At 37.5% G+C, this 27,262-nt stretch overlaps 3 protein-coding genes across 3 annotated transcripts in view; 2 read left to right on the forward strand and 1 right to left on the reverse strand.

The window, feature by feature from the left end:
• Positions 1–17,845, forward strand: part of SOS2 (SOS Ras/Rho guanine nucleotide exchange factor 2) — a 111,505-nt gene extending 93,660 nt beyond the window's left edge. Inside the window, exons 17-23 of the mRNA XM_066344336.1 lie at positions 562–679; positions 2,204–2,376; positions 5,514–5,630; positions 8,238–8,499; positions 9,448–9,489; positions 14,597–14,706; positions 16,363–17,845. Of these exons, the coding sequence (XP_066200433.1) occupies positions 562–679; positions 2,204–2,376; positions 5,514–5,630; positions 8,238–8,499; positions 9,448–9,489; positions 14,597–14,706; positions 16,363–16,872 (1,332 nt within the window). The 3' untranslated portion in view covers positions 16,873–17,845. The remainder of the gene's footprint in view (positions 1–561; positions 680–2,203; positions 2,377–5,513; positions 5,631–8,237; positions 8,500–9,447; positions 9,490–14,596; positions 14,707–16,362) is intronic.
• The window catches only part of PAQR5 (progestin and adipoQ receptor family member 5), a 443,329-nt gene that overhangs the window by 16,415 nt on the left and 399,652 nt on the right, over positions 1–27,262 (reverse strand). The gene's annotated exons all lie outside the window — the stretch shown is intronic.
• Positions 18,649–25,775, forward strand: VCPKMT (valosin containing protein lysine methyltransferase). Its single transcript, XM_066344349.1, has 6 exons — positions 18,649–18,984; positions 19,079–19,189; positions 19,374–19,446; positions 20,276–20,395; positions 21,714–21,818; positions 24,680–25,775. The coding sequence occupies exons 1-6, from the start codon at positions 18,719–18,721 to the stop codon at positions 24,692–24,694; spliced, it is 690 nt and encodes a 229-aa protein (XP_066200446.1). The 5' UTR covers positions 18,649–18,718; the 3' UTR covers positions 24,695–25,775.

Genomic DNA, 27,262 nt, shown 5'->3' on the forward strand with positions numbered 1-27,262 from the left:
TTGTGTGTGTATTATCAGGTTAAAAATAATGTAATTTATTAATTTTAATATGAAAATAGAATAATGAAATATAAAAGAAAAAGCTCTACTTACTTGACTTCTTAAATATTTGTTTAGTTCTCTCCCTCCCACAGCTTTCTCTTCCTTACCAAAACCTGTCCTTAGACTCAAAAGATCTTTCAATGGAAAAATATTTGAATGCTAAGGAGTTTTATATTTCTCTCCTAAAGCTATAACTTGAAACTCTGGATTAATCAGAATTATAACTAATAAGGTCCTGAGGAAGAATTTTTTTTATTGTTTAGTCCTCTAATTTATACTAGTCCTTTAATTTAATTAGTCCTCTAATTTAAACCTTAAAACCAGGTTTTTAAGTTTTATATTTATAGATATCAGAAGAGAAATCATTTCAGGCAAGTGCAGAAAGGAATACTATTTATTTTTTAATTTAAAAAATTGTTTTTTCAAATACTTGCAAAATTTTATAAAATTCAGAGCTGTGCATTCATGAAATATGATTGAATTGTAAAAACAAATTATACTCAATTTATATATTGAAAGGCATTACAGGAAAGAAAAAGGAGAATTTTGGATGAAGCTGTGGAATTAAGTCAAGATCACTTTAAAAAATACCTAGTAAAACTTAAGTCAATCAATCCACCTTGTGTGCCTTTTTTTGGTAAGTTACTAAATATGGATTTATATTTTTGGGGAGAGAATGTTGTACACAAAAGAAGTCAGATTGTTACTGTTTTATATCTGAGAGCATCTACTTTTATTAGCTGTCTATATTAATAGGTAAAACTTAAAGTCTGTTTTCTTATGTATAAAATGAAGATTATGATAATTGCCATATTTCCCCATGTATAAGATGCTCCCATGTATAAGACGCACCTTAATTTGGGGGCCCAAAACTTGAAAAAAAAATGTATTGCATAAAGTTATTGAATTCAAGTTTCATTCATCATAAAATTCATACAACTCCTCATCACTGTCAAAACTCCCATCCATTATCCTGTCCTCACCTGTGTCTGATGACAAATCACTGTCTTCAACAATGAGTGCAAAAACAAGTATGAAAAAGCAGGAAATGCAAGTAAAAAATCTACAACCACTGTATAAGACTCACTCAGTTTTTAGACCCCCAATTTTTTGAAAAATGGTGCGTCTTACACATGGGGAAATATGGTACCTCATTGAGTTGTTGTAAGAAATGCTGTAGGATCTCTTCTGTAAGAGCAATATCTCATTCATAAGGGCTCCACCCTCATGACTTAAGCACCTTCCAGAGGCTCCACTTCCTAATAACATTACTTTGGACATTAGGATTTCCACATAAGAATTCTGAACATTTAGCCTGACTATAGTAGCACAGTGGATAACACGTCAACCTGGAATAGTGACATGTCTGGCTCGAAACCCAGGCTTGCCTGGTCACGGCACTTATGAGAGTTGATGCTTCCTGCTCCTCCCCCTGCCCTCTCTCTGTCCCCCCCCCCAATGAATAAATAAAATAAAATAAAAATTTTTGAATATTCAAACCATAGCATGCATGCATACACATGCACACACACACACATGCATACACATGTATGTAGACATCCTGTTGTGATAATCAAAAACGTCTCTTGACATTCTCAAATATCCCCCTTGGGGGACAAAATTGTCCCCCAGTTAAGAGCTACTGATTTAAATAAATCAGTAATTATGCATTACTAAAAAAGGAACTAAAAACTTTCTTACTGTGTCAGAGTGAAGAATATTCTTTTTCTATCTAAATTATAGGTTTTGAGAAACAGTTTATAAATCTGTAGTCTTATTAATCAGATTGGCTTAAAATTAATTTAATTATCAGTAATCAATTAAGATCATTGGCATTAAATATTTATATCCAAATATTAAAATTGTTAGAATAGATTTAACAATTACAATTTAGAGTTTATGAATGAATCTTCACTTTTATTTTAGGCTGTTCGTCTACAAAATGACAAATAAAGCTTTTTCAAAACACTGTTCTATTTTAAATTGTTTTCATGTTAAATTCTTAATGTAGAATTAATTACTAAATCTATCAGAAAGTTATCAACATTTTAGGAGTAGAACTGCTGGATTATAGGATATCTTTCAACTTGTCTAGATTGTTTTCCCAAATGGTTAGGTAACCAATTTTATAACTTTTCTTTAAATACTTTTTTTTAACTAGGAATATATTTAACAAATATCCTGAAGACTGAAGAAGGGAATAATGATTTTTTAAAAAAGAAAGGGAAAGATTTAATCAATTTCAGTAAGAGGAGGAAAGTGGCTGAAATTACTGGAGAAATTCAGCAGTATCAGAATCAACCTTATTGTTTACGGATAGAACCAGAAATGAGGGTAAATATTTTCTTTGCTTATCTTTAAAAGAAAACATGTTAAATCCTCTGCCATCTCTAAAAAAAATATAACCACACATTATGCTATTTGTCTATGAAAATAACGTAATTAATAATAAATCAGCAAATAGAAATGGTTTTAGAGATTCTTCACTAACAATCTGAAGTTATTAATGTTATTAGTATTTTTTCTTGAAAGTATTGCTTTTTTGTATACCTGGTTCAGGTAACACTTGCAAAACATGTATGACAAAATGTGATGAAAGAGGCTTTGTGATGTTCATGCAGCAGTAAAAAGAAAATCCACTACTAGTACTATACTGCTCGCAAAAATTAGGGGATATTTTATAGCTTCGTATTCATTTTGAAATATCCCCTAATTTTTGTGAGCAGTATATCATTGATAGCCATTTTAGATATTTTACGTGCCAATAAAACCTTAAATAATCCCTTTGTAAGAACACTGGGTTTAAATAGGAAGGTGCTCATAGAATGGTGTGTGTATATGCATCACAAAAACATGATTTTTTAAAAACATTCTATCTGTTGATCTATTTTGAGCAATAATTCATAATACTGATTGTGGTACAAGATGTGGAATATCTTCTAAATTAAATTATGATATTATGTTTATGTTAAATGAATTTTGTTGTATTATACATACTTGAAATTCAGACCATAAAATAACCGATCAGAGTAAGCTCACGTGTCACATAAAAATTGTGCTAAGGCCTGACCTGTGGTGGCACAGTGGATAAAGCGTCGACCTGGAAATGCTGAGGTCGCCGGTTCGAAACCCTGGGCTTGCCTGGTCAAGGCACATATGGGAGTTGGTACTTCCAGCTCCTCCCCCCCTTCTCTCCCTCTGTCTCTCCCTCTCCTCTCTAAAATGAATAAATAAAAAATAAAAATTAAAAAAAGATTTAAAAAAAAATAAAAATTATGCTAAGCCCTGGCCGGTTGGCTCAGTGGTAGAGTGTCGGCCTGGCGTGCAGAAGTCCTGGGTTCGACTCCCGGCCAGGGCACACAGGAGAAGCGCCCATCTGCTTCTCCACCCCTCCCCCTCTCCTTCCTCTCTGTCTCTCTCTTCCCCTCCTGCAGCCGAGGCTCCACTGGAGCAAAGATGGCCCTGGCGCTGGGTATGGCTCCTCGGCCTCTGCCCCAGGCGCTGGAGTGGCTCTGGTCACAACAGAGCGACGCCCCGGAGGGGCAGAGCATCGCCCCCTGGTGGGCAGAGCGTCACCCCCTGGTGGGCGTGCTGGGTGGATCCCGGTTGGGCGCATGCGGGAGTCTGTCTGACTGTCTCTCCCTGTTTCCGGCTTCAGAAAAATACAGAAAAAAAAAAAAATTGTGCTAAACTTTCATATATAGTCTGTAGATTGGGCATATTGAGTGAAAATGGTCACAATCACTCCTACACTCCTAAATTATAAGGTGATAACAGTTCTATTTCCCATTCCAAACAAAGTACCCTAAAGTCCTGAGAAGGAATGACCTAAAGTCTAAAGTACACCTTTATGAAAATGTAGACAGATACCTACTCTAAAGAAAATGGTGATAAGCTACCATTTCATCTATTCCTTCAGCATTGGGGCCAACCATCTTTGTTGTGGGGCAACATATGGCTAAGGAAATATGTTCTTGAAGCCCAGGTTGGAGTTCATAATATATTTTCCCCACAGAAATAAGATTATATTGTACTTGGTTATACTTGAAATAGCACTTTTCACATTCTCATTACTGAATTACCATTCAGTAACTCCTAATAGGTTTTTGTGATCTGGTCCAGATTTCCTACCATCTGTTAAAGCATTCTTTGGGGGATGGGGTAGGGTGGGGGTAGCTCAGAGAATGCTTACTTTATATTAATGAGTCAAAGTAAGTTTCAAATGTAGATAAAGTAGCCATTCGCTTTTCAAACCATAGTTAACCAAGCTAAATTGTATTAAAAAGTAGAATGAATGATGAGAGAAACAAGAATGCTGCTGTTACAACCTTATAAAAGTCTTTAAATTATTGTTGTTTCACATGATTTAACATAATTAACCCACATTCTTTCAATATAATTTTCTTGAAGTTGGCAGAATGTCTGAAAAAATGCAAGAATTTCAAACTAAAAATTCTACAGCTCATTTTGCCTACTGCTAAAGCTGAAACCCAGTACTTGTTTTTATATGTGATCCTAACTAAACCACTTCAAAATTAAATAAAGCTAAATCCAGTGATTTGCTTCTAAGGATTGTTTCTAAGGAAATCATCTGAAATGTACAAGAAAAAATTAAACACAAGGAGTTAATAATGACAATAATTATTATTGTTTTAGCAAAGAATTAGAAAGCACCTATATGGATAGCTGCCTATATGAAGACTGGTGAAGTAAATTTTGGAACATCCATCTGATCAACTGTTATAGAGTTAATATTTGTTTTTTTATAAAATAAGTAAACCACATGGAAAAAATAATTGAATATAAATTTTAAAATGTTAAAAATAACTAGGAGTGATCCCAATTTTGCAGAAAAAAATATATGCATATATTCACACTCACAATTAAAACAAGGATATTCTAATAGTGAAATGTTAACAGTGAGATCTCTTGTTAATGAGATTACTGTTTGTCTTTTCACACTTTATTAAATCATCTAAATTTTCTACCAAAAACTTAAGCTTAGAAAATATTATCTCATAAAGAAAAAAGATTATTTTACTAGATAAGTTTGTTTATAATTGTTCTTGAAATTGCTTTTGAATAGACCTTAGTCCGATTTATCTCTACTCTTTTCCTGATTGTCAAAGTTTCATTGTGGATTATAACTATAATTCTGTTGTAAACAATTTTGATAGCTTACTGGTGATGATCATTTTGTTGTTATGAATAGGAATAATAACTAAGGGATACTGAACTGTTATAAGGTAAAAAATTATAATCTCTCCTTAATAGAACTTCAAGACTAGAATATATAACTTCCCTAGAAATTATACAGTTTTATTTGAAAGTAGAAAGATTGGAATCAACAATCCTTTTGGACTGTTCAGACATTATGATTTCTTAATTTGTTGATAATTTTTTGTATTAAACTAATGAAATAAATGTTTCAATAAGATCTAAAACATATGCTTATGGATATTTAATTCCAGCGGTTCTTTGAAAACCTTAACCCCATGGGAAGTGCTTCTGAAAAAGAGTTTACAGATTATTTGTTCAACAAGTCACTAGAAATTGAACCCCGAAACTGCAAACAACCCCCTCGATTTGTAAGTTCATTACAATTTTGGAAAAAGTGTGTTTAAAACGATATTATCTTCAGTGTTTAACAACCTATTCCCATTAAAATTTTAATTTACTTGAATAGCTGTTTTTAAGTATTTTGTTTTGCAATACTATATATTATTTCTAAAATTTTAAATACTGTGAAGGAGATATGTTAGCCTTTTGATAAAATCTGGTTTATCCTTTATCTTCGTACTACTTACTTATCTGTTCACTTTTTCTCCTTCCTAATATAAAGAGGAAAGCTGGCCCTGGCTGGTTGGATCAGTGTTAGAGCATCAGCCCAGCATGTTATGTCCTAAGTTTGATTCCCAGTCAGGGCACACAGGAGAAGCAACCATCTGCTTCTCCGACCCTGCCCCCCTTCTCTCTCTCTACCTCTCTCTTCCTCTCCTGTAGCCATGGCTCTGTTGAAGCAAGTTAGCCCCGGGCACTGAGGATGGTTCCATGGCCTCGCCTCAGGCGCTAAAATAGCTTGGTTGCCAAGCAGCGGAGCAGTAGCCCTAGATGGGCAGAGCATTTCCCAATAGGGGGCTTGCCAGATGGATCCCAGTCCAGACGCATGCAGGAGTCTTGTCTCTCTGCCTCTCTGTTTCTCACTTAAGAAAAATTTTAGTAAATAAATAGCCTGATCAGGCGGTGGCACAGTGGATAGAGCATCAGACTGGGACAAGGAGGACCTAGGCTCTAAATCCCGAAGTTGCTGGCTTTAGTGCTGGCTCATCAGCTTAGCGTGGGCTCACCAGCTTTAGCGCAGGGTCACTGGCTTGAGCGTGGGATCATAGACATAACCTCATGGTCACTGGCTTGATCCCAAGGTTGATGGCTTGAGCAAGGGGTCACTCGCTCTGCTGTAGCCCCCTGGTCAAGGCACATATGAGAAAGCAATGAACAACTAAGGTGCTGCAACGAAGAATTGATGCTTCTCATCTGTCCCTTCCTGCCTGTCTGTCCCTATCTGTCTGTCTCTGTCTCTCTCTGTCTCTGTCATTAAAGAAAGAGAGAGTCTGACCTGTGGTGGCGCAGTGGATAAAGCATCGACCTGGAATGCTGAGGTTGGTTGCTGGTTCGAAACCCTGGGCTTGCCTGGTTAAGGCACATATGGGAGTTGATGCTTCCTATTCCTCTCCCTGTTCTATCTCTTTCCTCTTTCTCTCTCTCTCTCTCTCTCTCTCTCTTCTCTCTCTCTAAAAGTGAATAAATAAAATCTAAAAAAATTTTTCTTTAAAAATAAAAAAGACAGAGAGAGAGGGAAGGAAGGAAGGAAGGAAAGGAGGGAGGGAGGGAGGGAGAAAGGAAAGCTGTGAGAAAGTGAGAATGGAAAGAAGGAAGGAGGGAAGGGAAGGGGGAGGGAGGAAAGGAAGAAAGAAAAAGAGGAAAGCTGTGAGAAAGTGAGAACCTAAAATGACAGGTAGCTGGGTGGAACAGGAAATGAAAATACCTGAGAAAGAGTAAGCAGACATATCCTGGTTCTTCTGGCTTGACCACAACTCCTGCTATCAGAGCACCATGGTCCATGGTTATCACTGGAACGCCCCTTTCTTGCTAAAATTTGCTGCTGCAGTCCTAGTTATTCCTGGGGTTTGCAGCAGCAGCAGCAGAAGTGGAACACAAATTCTTAGTAGCTTAAATGAAACAAGATGTGAAAGGAAATAAAAACACACCAATTTTGAGCCAGGCAGTACACTTATAGTTTCACACTATCTCATTTCCACAACAATTATATGATATAAATCTTACTCTAATTTTATAAACATAAAAACTGAGGCTCAAAGGAGTTAAATAACTTTTCTCAAGGCTGCATAGCTAAGACATAGTTGAGATTTTAACTCAGGTTATCTGAATCTGAGTTTCATGTTTTTTTCATTAGATTACCAGTATGAGAATTTAAAAAGGGAGAAGTTGAGGTGGGGGGCAGTGATGGCAGTTTCTCTAAAGACTTGAAAATGCCGTTGCAGAGGTTGGTCATTTACTATTAGGAAGAAAAAAGCAAGGTCTCTTTTTTTCTGAAGCACTTATCATATGTTGCATATGTTATATCCGTAGTAAATGTTTGTAAAATTGATATCAGTGACTTGAAGAAGTTAAGGTTCAAGTATTTTGAGAGGAAGAGCATTCACACAGATTTTTAAGGCTTTTATTTATGTAGTATGAAAAGAGGTTTACTTATATTCAAGTCCATATTAATATTAAGTGAATCAAATCCCAATATTTTATTTTTTAATTGAATCTATTGAGGTAACATTGGTTAATAAAATTGTACAGGATTCAAGTGTACGACTCGATCACATCCTCTGCACACAGCATCATGTCCTCATTGCCCAAAGTCAAGTCTCTCTCTGTCCCCATGTAGCCCCCTTTTGCCCATTTCCACTTCTCCCCACCTCTTCCCTCTGGCTATCACTGTAGTGTTGTCCGTGTCTGTGTGTCATATATCCAAGATAGTCTACTGGAATGTTACAGGCTGTTTTTGCAGATTAGGAATTTATTGTACTTTTGTAACTTTATGCTACCAGCTAATAAAGCAGCACTAGGTCATAAAAATAAAGTACATGCAAATTAGTAATGGTAATTATGTTTGCTTTTCCTAGCCCAGGAAATCAACTTTCTCTTTAAAATCTCCTGGAATAAGGCCTAATACAGGCCGACATGGCTCTACTTCAGGCACTTTACGAGGTCATCCAACACCATTAGAAAGAGAACCATGTAAAATAAGCTTTAGTCGGATTGCTGAAACTGAGCTTGAATCAACAGTGTCAGCACCAACCTCTCCAAATACACCATCTACTCCACCAGTATCTGCTTCTTCAGATCTTAGTGTGTTTTTAGATGTGGATCTCAACAGTTCTTGTGGTATGTATTTGATGTAAACCATTTGATAAAAAAAGGAATCTTGTGTTTAAGACAATTCTCATTATTTTAATTAAGGAGTTATAGAATCCTTTTCAAACTATATTAGCATGGAAAGTGACAGTGAAAGTAGTGATAACACAAGGGAGTAAATCATCATTTGTGCATTGTTCATGCATATTACTTTCTAATTTATTCATTCAACCAAGATATATTTCCTACCTTTTGGATACCACTACTACTCTAAATAGAACAATATACAATGAATAAGAAAACAAGCAGATAAATTCTGTGAAAAAATTTAAAGAGAGACTGATAGAGGGGAAACGGAAACTATTGCTAATAAAGGAAAAACATTCCAGGTACAAAGAGTACTGGGTTCATTTCTTTCTTTCTTTTTTTTTTTTTTTGTATTTTTCTGAAGCTGGAAACGGGGAGAGACAGTCAGACAGACTCCCGCATGCGCCCGACCGGGATCCACCCGGACACGCCCACCAGGGGCAACGCTCTGCCCACCAGGGGGTGATGCTCTGTCCCTCCGGGGCTTTGCTCTGCCGCGACCGGAGCCACTCTAGCGCCTGGGGCAGAGGCCAAGGAGCCATCCCCAGCGCCCGGGCCATCTTTGCTCCGATGGAGCCTTGGCTGCGGGAGGGGAAGAGAGAGACAGAGAGGAAGGAGGGGTGGGGGTGGAGAAGCAAATGGGCGCTTCTCCTATGTGCCCTGGCCGGGAATCGAACCCGGATCCCCCGCACGCCAGGCCGACGCTCTACCGCTGAGCCAACCGGCCAGGTCCTGGGTTCATTTCTTTAAAAACTAACATGGCAGAAGATGATGATAAAATTCTGTATTATGTGCTTATTATTACATACTACTTTATGCAGACATTTTAAAAACAAAAACCATATATCATATATATCTTCCTTTTCAAATTAATTTTTCTCATCCCAATAGGAAGCAATAGCATCTTTGCTCCAGTTCTCTTGCCACATTCAAGTAAGTAAGAACTTGAGTTGATTCTAATGAAATGACTTATAAAGATACTAATTAAGTTGATTAAATTTATATATATTTTGGGTTTAGTGGCATTTTAAAAATTTAATATATGAATGATGTTCTTATAATAAATTGAATTATTTGCTTATAACTGGGTTCTGTTTAAACTTTAGTTTGTTTTCATTATTTTACACCCTGTGTTCTAGGGGCTGTGTGACCATTGAACGAATACTTAGCATCTGTAAGCTTGTTAAAGATCAAATGAGATAACTATGTAGAGCATCATGGACATTACTTCCCACAGAATGAGTAATTTATATCAGTTACCTCTTCTCTTCCTCACTCCTTCCAATTCATTTTCCCATGAGCATAATATACTAAATGTTTATTAGGTTCCCACCTGATCACTTATTTCTTCACATGGTCTAATTAAAACAGTATTTTAAATGACACTGTTCTACCGTGCTTAATTATTTCATAATTTATGACATAAATGTTGTCATCTTTCTATTTTTTTACTAATTTTTATTAAGTGAGAGGTGGGGAGGCAGAGAGATAGACTTCCACATGCACCCCAATCAGGATCCACCCAGCAAGCCCCCTATGAGGAGATGCTCTGCCTATCTGGGGCCGCTGCTCCATTGCTCAGCAACTGAGCTATTTTATATTTTAGCGCCTGATGCAAGGTCATGGAGCCATCTTCAGTGCCCAGGGCCAGCTTGGTAGAACCATTCTATCCGTGCTGTGGGAAGGAGGGAGGGAGAGAGAGAGAGAAGGGGAGGTGGAAGGCTGGAGAAGCAGATGGTCGCTTCACCAAGCTGACACTGTACTACTGAGCCAACCGGCCAGGACCTGTTGTCATCTTTCAGTGGTCATTTGTTTAAAACACAATAACTCAGGAAGGACATAGCAGCTTCAAGAATAATTCTCCAATTCTGGAGGACTTCTGCTTGTATCATAGTAAAATGTATATGATTTAGATAGTAGCAAGAGTCCCTGTCTTATGGGAAAAGTTTATTCTTTTAAATGTTTAATTCCAAACTTTATTTTAATGTTTAAAAAGGAAATATTGCTAAAACACTGAAAATGAAATTAATAGAAGTTTCCTATCATAAACTAATGTCCCTATGTCTGAAGTTTAGATTCTTCAGAAAATAAAACCCAAGTCTCCTACAGTGGTGGGAGTAAGATTGTTGCTTGGCCTTACAAAGTGGAGAATGGGGGTCTGGGGTCTTAACTGCCACATATTCTGCTCACAAAAATTAGGGGATATTTTATAGCTTCATATTCATTTTGAAATATCCCTTGATTTTTGTGAGCAGTATATATAGACTTAATCAAGTCTTCTATTTTCATGCCCATACCTTCCATTGTATCAAATGCATTTAACGCCTGATCCCACCTTTGGTTCTATGGGGGCGAGTTTGCTGCTATTTGTCAGTATCACTGACAGTAGACATGTGGGTTTCATCTTATCCCATTTGTCTCCTTCCTATACATTATAGTCCACCTTCATGCATTGATGCTTCAGTATACAGATATTTCCTGGATTCATTCAAGTTTGTGTATTTTATTAATTTCCTTGTTCTGTGGTAGAAATGTTTTTATAATGTATTATTAGTTTCTATTGCTGCTGTAATAAAGTACCACAAACGTAATGCCTTAAAAGAGCGCTATTCTAGAGGTTAGTAGCCCCAAAAATCATGGTGTTGGCAGGGCCATGCTCCCTCTGAAACCTGTAGGGGAGAATTTTTCTAGCTCTGGCCTTTGCTGTCAATGCTTGGCATCTTTCCATCTGTAGATGCATTGCTTCAGTCTCTGCCTATGTTGTCACATACCATCTTTTCCCTGTGTCTGTCTTTTCTCCTCTTCTTATAAAAGATACCAGTCATACTGGATTAGAGCCCATTTTCATACTAACCTAATAATATATATAAAGACTATATTTGCAAATAAGATCACATTTATGGGTACTGGGGGTTTAGACTTCAACATATCTTTTGGAGGAGGGGACACGATTCTATCTATAACACTATGTCATTTTAGAACCAGGAGTTCTAGATATTATTTTGGGTGGTAGTAAAATATATTTTCCATATGGTAAAGAAAATTGTTTTGAAATTTAATAGAAAATATTGAGAATAACTGTCTAAAATTCTGAATATCCCAAAATAAATCTTGAAAGAAAATATTTATAGTAAGTATGAAAAGTGCTCACATTCAATGAGAAAAATCCATTAACAGTGGATATGAACAAACTATTCACATCAAAGTATGAGCAAGCCTGTGTTAAAAGGCTCTTTTATACATTACTTAACCCTTATAAATTGGCACATTAGTTTGACCCTTTTGGAAAGAAATCTGAAGGTATCAAACCATAAAAATGTTCACACCCTCTGGTAGTGTTCACTCAACAGACAATCAAGTACTTTGTACTAGTCATTTTGCTAAGTACTAGGAATTCAGTGGTGAACAAAGACAAAATCTCAGCCTTCATTTATACAAAATATCCTCTTTTCTGGGAAAGAAGTAACATACATGATGATCATATTGTTCATCCACACTCTTGATTTTTCTACTTGAGTTTTAGCTCCTTAGTCTCTCTTACTGGTTTCTCTTTATTTTCCTAACCTATTAACATTGGAAGGCCCTAAGACTGTTCGTGGACCTCTCTTCTTCTCACTCACTTGATTGTCTCATTCAGTCTTACATCATCTATATGATGATAATTCCCCAATTTTTTTCTCTTCCCAGAGCCTCTCTCGTGACCTTTAGACTCAGATATTCAGTGACCTAGTCAACCTCTCCATTTGGATACCTTGGAACTTCTCCCAAATTGAGTGTGTTTTCATCCCTTCCAAAGTTGTTCTTCCAGGTGCCCCATCATCTCAGTTCTAATTGCATCTAATTGTTTAGACCAAAAATAATAGTTATCTTTTATGTCTCTCTTTTTCCTCATACTCCAAATGTGATCCATCTACAAATCTTCTTTACCCTCAAAATATATTCAGAATTTAATCGTTTCTCACTATCTCTGCTGCTGCCACCTTAGTCCAAGCTACCGTAATCTTACTTAGTTTATAATGGTAGCATCTTAACTTCCATCCTCCACACTTCAGTCTGTTTTCAATACAGCAGCTAGGCTGCTTTAGAATGTGGGTTGGTTAGACCTGTCGGGAAATACTCTTGATAGAAAATAAAGTTGTTTTCATACGTCAGCAAGGGTTATTGAGTGCCTGCTATGGTGAAATACTATAACACAGAGACTGAGTGTGCTATAGTAACTATAGGTCAGACCCAGACTCAGAAACTTTCACAGCTGGCCCACCATCATTTAGATATTTTCTGCTTCTATGAGTGTTTATGTTTTTGTAAGGAAGAGAAGACCCAAAATCAGGTTACTTTCTGACTCTTCATTGTTTTGTCCAGATTATCAGCTGTATCTATGGCTGTTTTCCCTCAATCATAGGAGTGGTAGCAGGAGCTATAAAGGCTGTTTTTGTTTGTTCACTTAAGAAGGAAAGAGAGGTACAGAGACACACAGTGTGTTTGTGTGGTTTTCTTTCCACAAGAGCAAGGAACATCCTTTTCAGCAGCCCCTAGAAGATCTTTCAGATTTCACTAGTCTGTAGGATGGCATGTCCTAAAGCTAAATACTTTGGCTGGGGAAATAAAATGACTCTGATTGATTTGATCTAACCCCATCTCAGGAGTTAAGGGAGAGGTCAGTTTTTACTGTATGTCCTATCAGCATACTGTTTGGTTCTACTATTGGTACCCTGAGCCAAGAAGACCCCCCCTGAGGTGACTGCAGTCACATGATCAAGACACAGCAATTTTTGACATAGAGTAATAAGTTTAACCTCTTTACTTGGATGCCCCATAGCAGTTCACACTCAGTGTGTTTAAAATTAAATTCATCACTTCTTCCTCAGCTAGTTCTTATAAACCCAGTCTCAGTATTAAAATAAACAAGACATGGTCACTGCCTTCATAATTATTGTGTGGAGAGAGGTATCATATTGGGAATTTCTTTTTTTTATTTCTTTTTTTTATTTTATTTTATTTATTTATTTTGTATTTTTCTGAAGCTGGAAACGGGGAGAGACAGTCAGACAGACTCTCGCATGCGCCCGACCAGGATCCACCCGGCACGCCAACCAGGGGCAACGCTCTGCCCACCAGGGGGCGATGCTCTGCCCCTCCGGGGCGTTGCTCTGTCGCGACCAGAGCCACTCTAGCACCTGGGGCAGAGGCCAAGGAGCCATCCCCAGCGCCCGGGCCATCTTTGCTCCAATGGAGCCTTGGCTGCGGGAGGGGAAGAGAGAGACAGAGAGGAAGGAGGGGGTGGGGGTGGAGGAGCAAATGGGTGCTTCTCCTATGTGCCCTGGCCGGGAATCGAACCCGGGTCCCCCGCACGCCAGGCCGACACTCTACCGCTGAGCCAACCGGCCAGGGCCGAGAATTTCTTTTAATTATAGGTATTTTTAATCATATGAGAAAGATAAATGAAAATGGTTCTTATTCTCTGTCTGGTTGGCATATTTAGTGTTAATTTCCCCCTAATATTATTTTGTAAACTTCCATTGCTGTGGTTATATAACAAGTTCATTATCAGTTAGAGATTTTTTTAAAGAGATAGAGTTATGTGCTACAACCCTACTTACGGTCTCTTATATGGAGGTTTTATTACTCGATATAAGAAATGTATAAATGTATGTAATACCAGCTGCTTCAAAAATGCATGGTCTCTGTTTATGGATGATCTTTCTCTGGAAGTTACTACAGTTTATATAAATATGTTTGTTTTAGATTTTAAAAAGCTTTTAAGGAAGCAGAATGTCATTATTAATCTTGATTAAGTAGTATGCTTTTATTTAGCTATAGTAGTGTGCTAGGCAGTAGTATTGTGCTAAGTGCTGGGATACAAAAGTGAATACACACTGCCCTCACAAAGCCTATAGTTTAATAGAGAGGTTAGGTAAACCAATAATCATCTATAATACAGTCTGACAGATGCCACAGCAGAGTTGATCACAAATTGATATTAAATTTATATAACGATTGCACTGTGAATTATGGTTAAACTAATTTTTTTAATCTGCAGAGTCTTTCTTCAGTTCGTGTGGTAGTTTACATAAACTAAGTGAAGAACCATTGATTCCTCCACCTCTTCCTCCTCGAAAAAAGTTTGATCACGACGCTTCAAATTCCAAGGTAGTCAATAGGACTTAGGTTTGCCTCATTTTTTTCAAAGTTGTAATCTTTAAAATAGTGCTTGTTCTTGTAAAGAGTCTGAATTAGAATTTGGCTACCCTTCATACTTTTTAAATACTTGGGTTGTTTTATTTGAAAAATACTTTAAATAATTGTTTAATTCTCATAATGCTTTTTCTAAAAAAAGAGGCTGGGCAGCTTCACAAAAGAAATATATTTTCCTTTCTGTAGAGATGGAAATAACTATAGTTATTCAAAGTATTCTTCAAACTTTAGGGTGCATCAGAATCACCTGAAAGGCTTATTAAAATCAAATTGCCGCCTGACCTGTGGTGGCACAGTGGATAAAGTGTCGACCTAGAATGCTGAGGTTGCCAGTTCAAAACCCTGGGCCTGCCCGGTCAAGGCATATATGGGAGTTGATGCTTCCTGCTCCTCCCCCCTTTCTTTCTCTCTCTCTCTCTTCTCTAAAATGAATAAATAAAAATTAAAAAAAAAACAAAAAACAAAACAAAAAAAAACCAAATTGCCAAAGTTTCTGATTCAGTATCAGTAGGCCTGGGGTGGGGCCCAATAATTTGCATTTCCTTTTTTAAAAAAATTAAGTGAGAGACAGGAGGCAGAGAGGCAGACTTCTGCATGCACCTGGACCAGGAACTACCCAGCAAGCCCACTGAGGGGAGGGGGCAATGGTCTGCCCATCTGGTCTGCAGCTCTGTCGCTCAGCAACCGAGCTCTTCTTAGCACCTGAGGCAGAGGCCATGGAGCCACCTTCAGTGCCTGAGGCCAACTTGCTTGAACCATTCGAGCCATGGCTGCAGGAGGAGAAGAAAGAGAGAAAGAGAGAGAGAGGTGGAGGAGTGGAGAAGCAGATGGTTGCTTCTCCTGTGTACCCTGACCAGGAATCGAACCTGGGATATCTACATGCCAGGCCAACATTCTACCACTAAGCCAACCAGCCAGGGCCATAATTTGCATTTGTAACGAGTTCCCCAAAGTTCTTGATACTCCTGGATTACACTTTTCAAATAACCCATGACTCTAGGCTCACTGGGGAAAGTAGAAGTAGATAGCCAGAAAGCAGTAGTTAGATATTAAGTCCTCTAAATATCATATTTTTTCATGTCTCCAAAACTCTGTATTTTTTTCTTTCACTTGCCTATTATAATTAAAATGCATAAATTTATGAAATATATATACAAAGCAAGATAACCTGAAGTTTTAAGATTTCAATTAAGACATCTCATATATTAAAAAATTTCTTTTAATTATTTTGGATTTTATTAATTTTAGAGAGAGAGAGAGGAGAGAGAGAAATAGAGAGAGAAGGGGAGAGAAGCGGGAAGCATCAACTCGTAATAGTTGCTTCTCGTATGTGCCTTGACTAGGAAAGCCCAGGGTTTGAACCAGTGACCTCAGTGTCCAGGTTGATGCTTTATCTACTGCACCACTACAGGTCAGACATCGTATATAAAAATATTGAAGTAGGTCCTGAATTAAACTGGAGTGATTTATTCATAAATCTGATCATTAAATCAATTTAACTATTTTGATTCTCTGGATTTAATTTGACACATAGGAATTTTTCATTCTTTTAAAAACTTTCTTCCAGATTTTTCAGAACTGAAGTATAATTTTACTACTTTTTTTTTTAAGGGAAATTTGAAATCTGATGATGACCCTCCTGCTATTCCACCGAGACAACCTCCTCCTCCAAAGGTAAAACCCAGAGTTCCTGCTCCTACTGGTGCGTTTGATGGGCCTCTGCAGAGTCCGCCTCCACCACCACCAAGAGATCCTCTTCCTGATACCCCTCCACCGGTTCCCCTTCGGCTTCCAGAACACTTTATAAACTGTCCGTTTAATCTTCAGCCGCCTCCACTGGGACATCTTCACAGAGATCCAGACTGGTTCAGAGATGTTAGCACGTGTCCAAATTCGCCAAACACTCCTCCTAGCACACCCTCTCCAAGGGTACCACGTCGATGCTATGTGCTCAGTTCTAGTCACAATAATCTTGCTCATCCTCAAGCTCCGCCGGTTCCACCAAGGCAGAATTCAAGCCCTCACCTACCAAAACTGCCACCAAAGACTTACAAACGGGAGCTGTCGCACCCCCCATTGTATAGACTGCCTTTGCTAGAAAATGCAGAAACTCCTCAATGACCTTAGCCATATGTAGTCATTGACACTGGAATGGTATTTGTAAAGTTTTTTTTTTAATTTATTAAAAAAAACATACTATTTTAGTACTTTTTACAAATAATGCTCTTAAAATGCTACTGATCAAATAAACTTTTAAAAATTGGAAAAATAAAAATACAAAAGCCCTTTGCCATTATCCTCAGGTGATCAGTAGCATTGCCTTGTCTTGGATCCTCAGTGCTGCCAAAAGGCCAGTATAAAGAATTTATATTTGCACTGTAGACTCTGCTAAAATATGGTTTAAAGTAACACTGATTGCACTGAAAAAGGATAGTGCATTTGTGGAATTTTTCAAATTTGAGTAATAGCTGCCTTTTTAAGGCGATGAATTTATACAATTATAGGGAATGTATGGTATTACTGATTTTTAAACCTCTTTGACCATCTTCTAGTTTTTACATTTAGGAGAATTGTGAATAACACCCACTGTTCTTAAACTCTTTAATGCCATGTCTTAAATGCCAGAATTTGCTGCTGAAGACAAAAATGAAAAGTAGAATGAAAAGAATAGAATGCACTGTGTTTATTATTTTGTCAAAATGTAAACAAAAAGACTACCTATCTCAATCATAGAGGAGAAAAGGGCATATATCTTATTCAGATGTGCCTTTTGTTTTTGCAGACTGTGGTGTCTTTAGCTGCCTATTGTTTTTGGAAAACAAAGCTAATAATGCCATGTATGTACAGTTTTGTTTATATTGTATATTTAAAGATAATGCTAATAACCTATATAAATTTAAGTGACTTGAGGTCTATAATACAATCTGCTACTTTACTAATTCATAAATTAAAAGGAAACATTTCTTATGGCATAGGAACCAATTGCCTTCCCTTCAAAACCTAGTAATTTTCTCTATAAATCTGTGTTAACTAAAATTTAAAAAAATATTTTTGTTAGATTGGTGATATTTAAACCAGCAAATACTTAAAGCTTTATTAAACTTTTTAATCAGAGAAGTGAGTAAAACTTTTATTTGCCGTTTGGACTCCTTCGTTCAAAGTAATGAAAAACTGTTTTGCTGATAGTGCTGTAGCAGCAGTTGTAAGGTAGCCAAAAGCCACGTTGTTTATTTACTGGCCTATGTCCTTTTACTGTGTTTTGTATCAGAGTTCTTAACAAAATTAATAAGTCACCCCAGTCTTAATTTTTAGAAGACTTTTTAAATGTTTGTTCAGTATGAAGAACAAGGAAGAAGAATGTTGAGTTCTGTAGAAATATGTAAACAAATTATTTTCAGTATTTTTGTACAACTTCGATTACATAATACCAAAGCATTTAAGTGATGTAAATTTTAGAGGAATACTGTCTTCACTGCTAACCGCAGTCAGCAAGCGTCTGGCAACCGGGTTTTTTTTTTTTAATTCAGATGAAAAATTAGGAGGATGCTGATAATTTGATAAGCAGGATTATAGCCGTTCTTGGTAGGATCTTGGAAACTGCCTGTATTTAAAAGACCATTAATGTATGAGTCAATGTCAAACCAAGTAGAAATAGTCTGAGGTTGCCTTTGTTTTTTAAAGAGCAGATTAGTACTCTTTTTGTCTGGAAAAGTCAAACTGCCTGTTCGTTAAAGCAGACTTGTAATTTAGCAGGGAGAGAGGCACTTATGCGCGCCGGGGAAGCGGGCGGCCCGGCGCTCGGCCACGCCCAGGTAATGCTGCCTTCCGGGCTTTGTGCCTTTGCTCACGAAGTTGAGGAGCCAACTCCGCCACTAGGAGGCGCCGGGCTCCTTGCAAAGCGGGGCCTGGGGGTGGTGTCCGTATGTGTGACGTCATTTAGTGCGCCGCATTCCGTTGCCGGGCAGCAATGGAGCCGAATCTGGAGTCCTCGGGGGAGGACCCATTGCGGAACTTCGTGCGAATTTTGGAGAAGAGAGATGGCACGGTGTTACGACTGCAGCAGTATGGTTCCGGCGGCGTGGGTTGCGTAGTTTGGGACGCTGCCATAGTCCTTTGTAAATACCTGGAAACGCCCGGATTTTCCGGCGATGGGGCCCACGCGCTGAGCTGTCGGTCGGTGCTGGAGCTGGGTTCCGGCACCGGGGCCGTGGGACTCATGGCCGCTACCCTCGGGTAAGGGCTGGCGGGAGGGGCGCCGCTTTGTTTGGTAAAATGATTACCGGCTCCCCTTTCTCGTGCCTACGCCTCAGTCGACGTTATTTTGTAGGGCATATGTTGTAGTCACCGATCTTGAGGAATTGCAAGACTTGTTGAAGATGAATATTAATATGAACAAGCATCTTGTCACTGGTTCTGTTCAAGCCAAGGTACTGAAATGGTTTGTATGGCCTTTTGGCTTATTTCAATAACGATTTGTAGTTTGCTTTAAATTGCGATTTACTAAAACATGGTTATTACCAAGTGGATCTTCCGGGTCTCTCTTTTTTTTTTTTAAAGAAACAAGACAAGGATATTTTAAATTATTAAGGCAACAGTTAAAATATTTGGTTGACATTTTAAAGGGGGGAAGAAATAGAAGACTTTCCTTCTCCTCCAGACTACATACTGATGGCCGACTGCATATACTACGAAGAGGTAAATATTCAATGAGATGTCTCTTTAGAAGATATACTGTATTTCCTGGTTTTCAGAGCACACAGTTTTCACATTTTAAGATATCTTAATGCAGGATATTTATACTCTAGTTTGATGACACAGTAAAAAGAAATTAAGGTCACCAGGGACTATATGTATATACTCATGTTTATAACACATAGGCCTATGAAGCATGTTGAGAAAAGTATGTGCATTTTACTAGAGGCTTCTGTAAGGTTATAAAAGGATTTTGCCATTTGAATCTGTTAAGAAAAGGTAAGATTTCTTTTTTACACTTGCTGTTCTTAGTGAACATGTTTAGCATGACGTTGAGAATTAAGTCACATTGTAAGAAGTTCATTCATTGTTCTGTGACAAGATTTATTAGACTCAGAAGGATTTTTTAAAATTAGCAGTTTGTGTAGACATCGCTCATTTTTTAAAATAATGAACATTGAGTCAGCTTATGTTCAGGTTAGATCAGATTTGCTTCTGTAGGTAAATTGTTGATTATTTAAATCCCAAGTTAAGTTAGACTAAATAAAATTAAATTTTGAATAGTGAGGTCAATTCCATTTGTTTTTTCATTGGGAACAAAAAAGGCAGTTACTTGAAACCTTTCTTTGGAAACTGAAGTCAATATTACGGTTAAATGGAGTTTACTAATCATTAGTTACAGAGTATTAACTACATGTACTTTGTTGGGTTGATTAAAAGCTGGGTAAATTGTAAGGGAGTTATAATTACTCTCTCCACCTCCCCAACCCCCTTTTTATAGTAAAAATATAAAATTTTAGAAGTCATAAAGATTATTTTCTTATTTGAACAGTCTTTGGAGCCACTTTTGAAAACTCTAAAAGATCTCAGTGGATCTGAGACATGTATTATATGTTGTTACGAACAGCGAACAATGGGAAAAAATCCAGAAATCGAGAAAAAATATTTTGAGGTGGGTACTCTAATTCAGTGGTCCCCAACCCCCGGGCTGTGGACCACTACTGGTCCGTGGGCCATTTGGTACCGGTCCTCAGAGAAAGAATAAATAACTTACATTATTTCCATTTTATTTATATTTAAGTCTGAACAATGTTTTATTTTTAAAAAAGGACTTCTGTTACATCCAAGACTCACTCTTGACGCTTGTCTCAGTCACATGATACATTTATCCGTCCCTCTCTAAAGGCCAGTCTGTGAAAATATTTCCTGACATAAACCGGTCCGTGGCCCAAAAAAGGTTGGGGACCACTGCTCTAATTAATCTATCTTTGTAGTGATTACCCTTCAGGGAGGATGTGTGTGACCTTGTATTCAACTATATTATGTTAATTTTGAGTCAGAAAAACATTCTGCATATATGAACCCATTGAGGATTTTTCACAGCCCTCCATTGTATTAAGCCCCCTTTCTTTTTTCATCTTTTCTGATCTTTTATATCTTTTTCTTTTCTAATTAGTTGATGTAGTATACATATATACAAAGCAATATGAAATAGTAGTGGTGATGCCCTTGTCTTTTTTGAGAAAGTTTGCAATATTTCTTTATTAAACATGCAGGCTTTTGGGACCACATTAATGGTGTATGTATTACTTTTGGAGAATACATCATAGAAACATGGTATGTGATACATTTTTACTTCTGTATTTTCCTGTACATTTTTGTGAAAGCTTCAACCAAGATATCCATTCGGGGTTTGATTTTGTTTTGTTTTTTTTAAATAAAAACTCAACGATATTTGCCAAAGTAGTACATAGAGTTCCGTGTATCTTTTGCCCAACTTCTCCAGTGGTCACCCTTTTTTATGGGCAAAAAACCAACACATTACATGTGACTCCTCTTGAGAGGATATATATAGCCCTGCAGTGTTAGCTGCTGAAAGGACTACTTTGGTTAAACCAGAAAGCAGATACAGGATTCTGCCTTGAGAGTTTATGCTGAAATGTTTGGTTTTTTAAATGTTTTTCTTGAATGTGAGATATGTTCATGAACTTTTAAAACTTTATCATTGAAAGTTTTATATTGTTAAACAGTTGCAATTGAGTTAAAACACATAAAATATACATATATCAAGTGCTCAGCTTAATTTTTCATGTGTGTAAACCCAAATAACCACTACCAAACATAAGGATATGGAACATTTTCACAAACTCAAAAGGCTCCCCGTATGCCCCTTCCCAGTCATACTCCTCCAGAGGTAACCATTATTCTGACTTCTTTCACCTCAAGACAGTTCATATTGAGTATGAAGTATATCTCTTTTAAATTTGTAGCTCCTTCAACTGGACTTTGACTTTGAAAAAATTCCTTTGGAAAAACATGATGAAGAATATCGAAGTGAGGATATTCATATTTTATACATCAGAAAGAAAAAAGCGGTAAATACATCCCTGGTTTTTTATCCTCTAAGCAAGTTTCTTTAGCTGGATACTGTCTCTGAGTTTATGTGTGAGGTAGATTTTAATGTGGGAAAATAGCTATGATGATTCACTGGACTCAGGCATTAAGTTTCAATATTAAGATTACTTTATCTGGCCTCCAGTTCCTCCTTTAAAATAAGGTAGGCTTCTTCTGTGAAGGTCTCTTCCAGCTGTAAATAATATAACTTCATAATTGAGCATTACCTCAGACAAGTAACGTAGCTATTGATAAGTTTCTGTTATCTCTTAAAGTGCCAGCTCTGACCTTTGTGAACTTTCTTCAACCATTCCAAAATTTTTAATAGTTAAAAGTAAAATGTAACAACCCTTCTCTGGTGGTCTAGTGGCTAAGCAGTTTTACCACTGCAACTCAAGTTCGATTCCTGGTCAGGGAAGTTGGTTTGTCGAATCATTGTGTTGTATGTACACTTACACTTTAATAAAAAATAAATTTTACAAAGTAAAATATATATATAACAAGGCAGATCTATCCAGTAATGAGAAATGCACTCAGTTAAATAGAATTTGTGTATATTCTGCTTTTGATGTTTTCTTTACTTGTTACAACAATTAGATTTTTTGCAAGTTGCTTCTACAATGCCTAGAGTGTGACTCTGTATAAAGGAAGAATTGTGTCCATTTTTTATTTCAGTACGTTTTGTAATTGTGACTGGTTTGTATAAGGCAGGGACATGATTAATTTTATAAATTAAGGATGTTAAGTTTAATAACACACTTTTCTGTTATCTTTGCTTTGAATTTGTTCGTGATGAAGTGTTCTGATTATGTGAATTCTAGCCAAAGCAAATAACTTGTAATGTTTGGAATCAAGATTGGCTATTAGGACTGTAAAGCAAGAGGAGTGGTGGGATTAGTTATTGAGGTCAGCCAACTTTTATGTGACATGATGCTGGAGATACAAAGATAAAAAAATGGTTTATGCCAGTTTTAGCTGAAGTTGTGTAGTTTTAAAAGGAGACTTCTGAGGCATAAAGATTTTGTTTTCTAAATATAAAGGCTTTATTTTGGCATTGATATCATTGGAATTGATATAATTCATGTACCATAAAATTCACCCTTTTAAAGTTATAATTTAGTTTTTTTAGTATATTCACAGGGTTGCACAACCATCACCATTTTCTAATTATAAACATTTTTATTACCCCAGAAAGAAACCCCGTATCCATTAGCAGTCACTTCCTGTTCCTACCTTCCTCCCCACCTCCCCCCAGCCCCTAATTTGTGGTTACCAATATATTCCCTGTCTCTATGGATTTACCTGTATTGAACATTTCATATACAGCTATCCTTTGCTTTCTGCAAGCTCATGTTACACATTTTGCTTTTATGAAAGACCTGTATTAGTATGGTCATGGCTTCTTTAATAGCAAATATTCTTTGGATTTCTTTTTTTTTTTTTTTTTTTTCTGTATTTTTCTGAAGCCGGAAACAGGGAGAGACAGTCAGACAGACTCCCGCATGCGCCAGACCAGGATCCACCTGGCACGCCCACCATGGGGCGATGCTCTGCCCCTCCGGGGCGTCGCTCTGTTGCTACCAGAGCCACTGTAGCGCCTGGGGCAGAGGTCAAGGAGCCATCCCCAGCGCCCGGGCCATCTTTGCTCCAGTGGAGCCTTGGCTGTGGGAGGGGAAGAGAGAGAGAGAGAGGAAGGAGAGGGGGAGGGGTGGAGAAGCAGATGGGCGCTTCTCCTGTGTGCCCTGGCCGGGAATCAAACCCGGGACTTCTGCACGCCAGGCCGACGCTCTACCACTGAGCCAACCGGCCAGGGCCTGCATTTCTTTTGGTTAGTGAAAATAGGTACCAGTGTAGCAAAGTGAAAGCAAAGTGGTGTAATATGAAAGCAGGAATACTCTCTTCGCTTTAAGCCATTTCAGTTTTTGAAGGTTTTCATAGGAATGTGAAGAGGGAATTTGTACTATGACTCCCTGGGTCTGACTTCTTCCACTCTGCACAAGGTTTTTAAGATTTAGCCATGTTGTAGCACATATCAGCACTTGACTGCCTTTTTCTAGTTAAATATTTCTTTGTATGAATATGCCACACCTTATCCATCCATTCTTCAGTTAATAGGTCTTTTAATATTTTTCACTTTTTGGCTCTAATGAATAACGTTGCTGTGAAGATTCATGTAAACATTTTTGTGTGACATGTTTTCAAATCTCTTAAGTATATTTCTAGAATAGAACTGCTAGGTCATATGAGAACTCTTATGTTTAACTTTCAGAGAAATTGTCAAACTGTATTCCAAAGCTACTATAACATTTTACATTTCCCCTAGCAATGTCTGAGGGTTCCAGTTCTCCATATTTGCACCAATATAAATCATTGTCCATCTTTTTGATTTAGTCATCTTAGTAGGTACAAAGTGATATTTCATTGTGATTTTATTTTCATTTCCCTAATGACTAATGTTGAGTTTCTTTTCATGTACTTATTGGCCATTTGTGTAGAAATTATACTTGTAAAAGTTTTTTATATATATTCTAGATACTAGCCTCTTACCTGGTATATAACTTCCAAATACTTTCTCCCATTATATAGTTGTCTTTTATTTTTTCTGATAGTATGTTCATAAGCACAAAAGTTTTTAATTTTGATAATGTCAAACATATCTTTTTTCCTTTGGTTGCTTGTGCTTTAGGTGTTGGCAGAGAATCATCTCTAAACATTATGCATGGTTGTTCATTTGAATTGCATTTAGCCATTACGAGGCGTATTACCTAGTATTAAGTACCCAGTAATAGTTCACTTGTAATATGAATTCAGTATGAAAAGTTTCTGTTTTTTTTCCTTATAGAAATTTTCATCATGAAATCTTGAATCATCTTACCCAAGCCTCTAACAACCTGGGTAAGCTAAAGATGCGAATGGAGCATGTGACTATAGCATGAGAAGATTGTGTTCACAGATTTTTCCAACATGTCCTTAGAGATATACATAGACAACAACCATCATGGCTGCCTGCAAGATGAAAAATGACTGACTGCCTGCCTGCCTGCCTGCCTGCCAGTGGGTCTGAAATCCAACCTAGTTTACTTTTAGCATCAAGTTCTGCTTAAAAGAAACATTGCATATTAGTCACTCCTCAAATAAAAACAGGTATTGAGGTTAGCCTAAAGTCTGCCAAAAATAAAGTGAAGCAACATGGTTGATTCAGCTTATTGTCAGGAAATTAGAAATAAATTGATCTAGTTTCTAAAGAGAAGTATCTATTGCTGTAGTTTAAATTCAAACCAGTAAATTTTAGTTAGCCTTCAAGATAGGTCAGTGTAAAAGATTTTCATTTTAACAATTATGCAGTGGTTTTTATCATATTTATCTTCTACTCCATTGCTTTTAAGATAGGTTTGATACTTAAATGATTGTTTATGTTAAAAAAATCTGAAAGTGTTTTGTATACTTACATTGGCCAAAGTTTTATTATTTTCCTCTGCTGTACATGTCTACATGAGTTAGTAAATTTTACTGCTGTGAGTTGGCAAGTATGAAAGTTAGAAAATCAGGAGATTAGGAGGGGGAAAGCTACAAATTTTTTTGAGAATGGCGTGAGAATAAAAAGCCCCTTTTCAGACTTGTGCACCTATGTGTCTCATGCACTTTCTTATGCATATCTTCCAGGAGAAAGTAGGTAAAAGTCACTAGTGTAACTTATACATGAAACAGAGAAACGTTTTTAAATAACTACAAATGTTGTTCTGTATACATTTAACAAATGATTTTGATTCTTTGTTATCTTTTTATGTTATCGTGATAATCGCGTGCTCACAGACTGACTGTATTTGTCAAGAACTTAAGTTCCAAAGAGTAAGAGTAAACCATAGGCTTTCTGGTACTTACAGGCTTTGGTGCTAAGTGGTACATTTTATGTGTTAAAATAAACATTCTTTTTGAGATCCTTTGGCTTTGTGTTTCAGAAAGAGCTTTGAAGAAAATAGGCATCTAAAGCAGATAACTACTTTCCAGAAAGGGCAAAAGTAGCCCCCTTTAGAGAAATAAAGGGTCAGAGTCAAGCGAACATTTTTTTGATCCTTCAGGGCTTACTTCCGTCTTTTTTGTTTGCTTTTCTTTTTCAAATATTTTGTTCATATTGCCCTTAGCATTTTAATAAGCCGTTTACTAAGTAGTGTAACCGAAATATGTGATACTTTGTTACAGAGAGCACCAGTGATTACTAGTGAACTCTTAGGACAAATGACCACTTTCTAGCTTGTTCCATAACATTATGGAACTTGTAAAACTAAGTTTGATATTGACTAGGTATATTAGGACACTTGGAGTCCTAGGATTCTTTTTCATCTTCCTCCCCTTTTTACTATACTCATAATGAACAATATACTTGTGGATCTTCAGCCTAAAGTATCCCTTAACATTCCTATATAAAAACCCAGCTCCTTTACCTCAGATCGGTGCACCTTATACTCCAAAACTTCCTGTAGGAGTCAGGCTGGGGTCAACCTCTATTCAAGTTCGCCAGAATCACACTCTCTGTGTCCTTCCTCCCTTTGTCCTATTCCCAGTTCCTTACTTGACTTACCTCATTAATAAGTCACCTGCATACATTCATCACTGTCTCTGGAGAACTGACCTAAGTTACTGACTGTAAAGTAATTTGTAACAGAAAGTCAAATGAGATTGTTTTTTTACAGTCTGGAATAAGGCCAAAGTGGAGGTTAAAAGTTACCGGATCCCCACATTCTGAGATCAGAGCGCTACGGATGGTTAGGACCACGGAGACCTGCAAGGTTTACTGAAGTGCCAGTGAAATAGCATGCCCTGTCACTAACCATCATTCCCCGCCTGGCTAGAGAGGCCTGGGAGAAGTCTTTTGCAGGAGTGCAAGGTTGAAGAATAGTGGGATTTAGTCCTTTGAGCTCGGTCACGGAGGAAACAAAGGGTATCTGCACTAAGAAACCACGGGAGAGGGGCCTGCGAATAATTCAAGATTCAGAATGCCTCTAAGAAAGGCAAACCAGCATTTTCCCCACGTGGTAGGATGTGTGTTTACACAGCATATCAGCACATTAGTTTTACCTAGAGCTTGGGAATGGAATTGGAGAAGTAATGGGGACTGTTAGGAAGAGAGATTTCGAGGTGGATCCTGCCAGCCTGAGAGGTGATACGTGAATAGCGAGCTAGAGAACTGAGCAACTGGAGGAGGCAAAAAGCAGGTGCAACAGATGAGTGAGGTGTGATGCCATTTAGCTGGGGGTCAGCCAGTGCTGGGTGGAGCTGCTCAGGAATGAGCTGCTGGCCCTTCACACTACTGCCGGTTGCACTGTACCCAGCGAAACCCCTAGGGCACTTATCAGAACCCTTATAGCCAAGTAAGGAGCCTAACAATAAGGCCGTGTTTCTCCAACTAGGCTACCCTTGGGGTCAC

This window comes from Saccopteryx leptura, chromosome 6 (genome assembly GCF_036850995.1).
Source record: "Saccopteryx leptura isolate mSacLep1 chromosome 6, mSacLep1_pri_phased_curated, whole genome shotgun sequence".
NCBI classification, from domain to species: domain Eukaryota; kingdom Metazoa; phylum Chordata; class Mammalia; order Chiroptera; family Emballonuridae; genus Saccopteryx; species Saccopteryx leptura.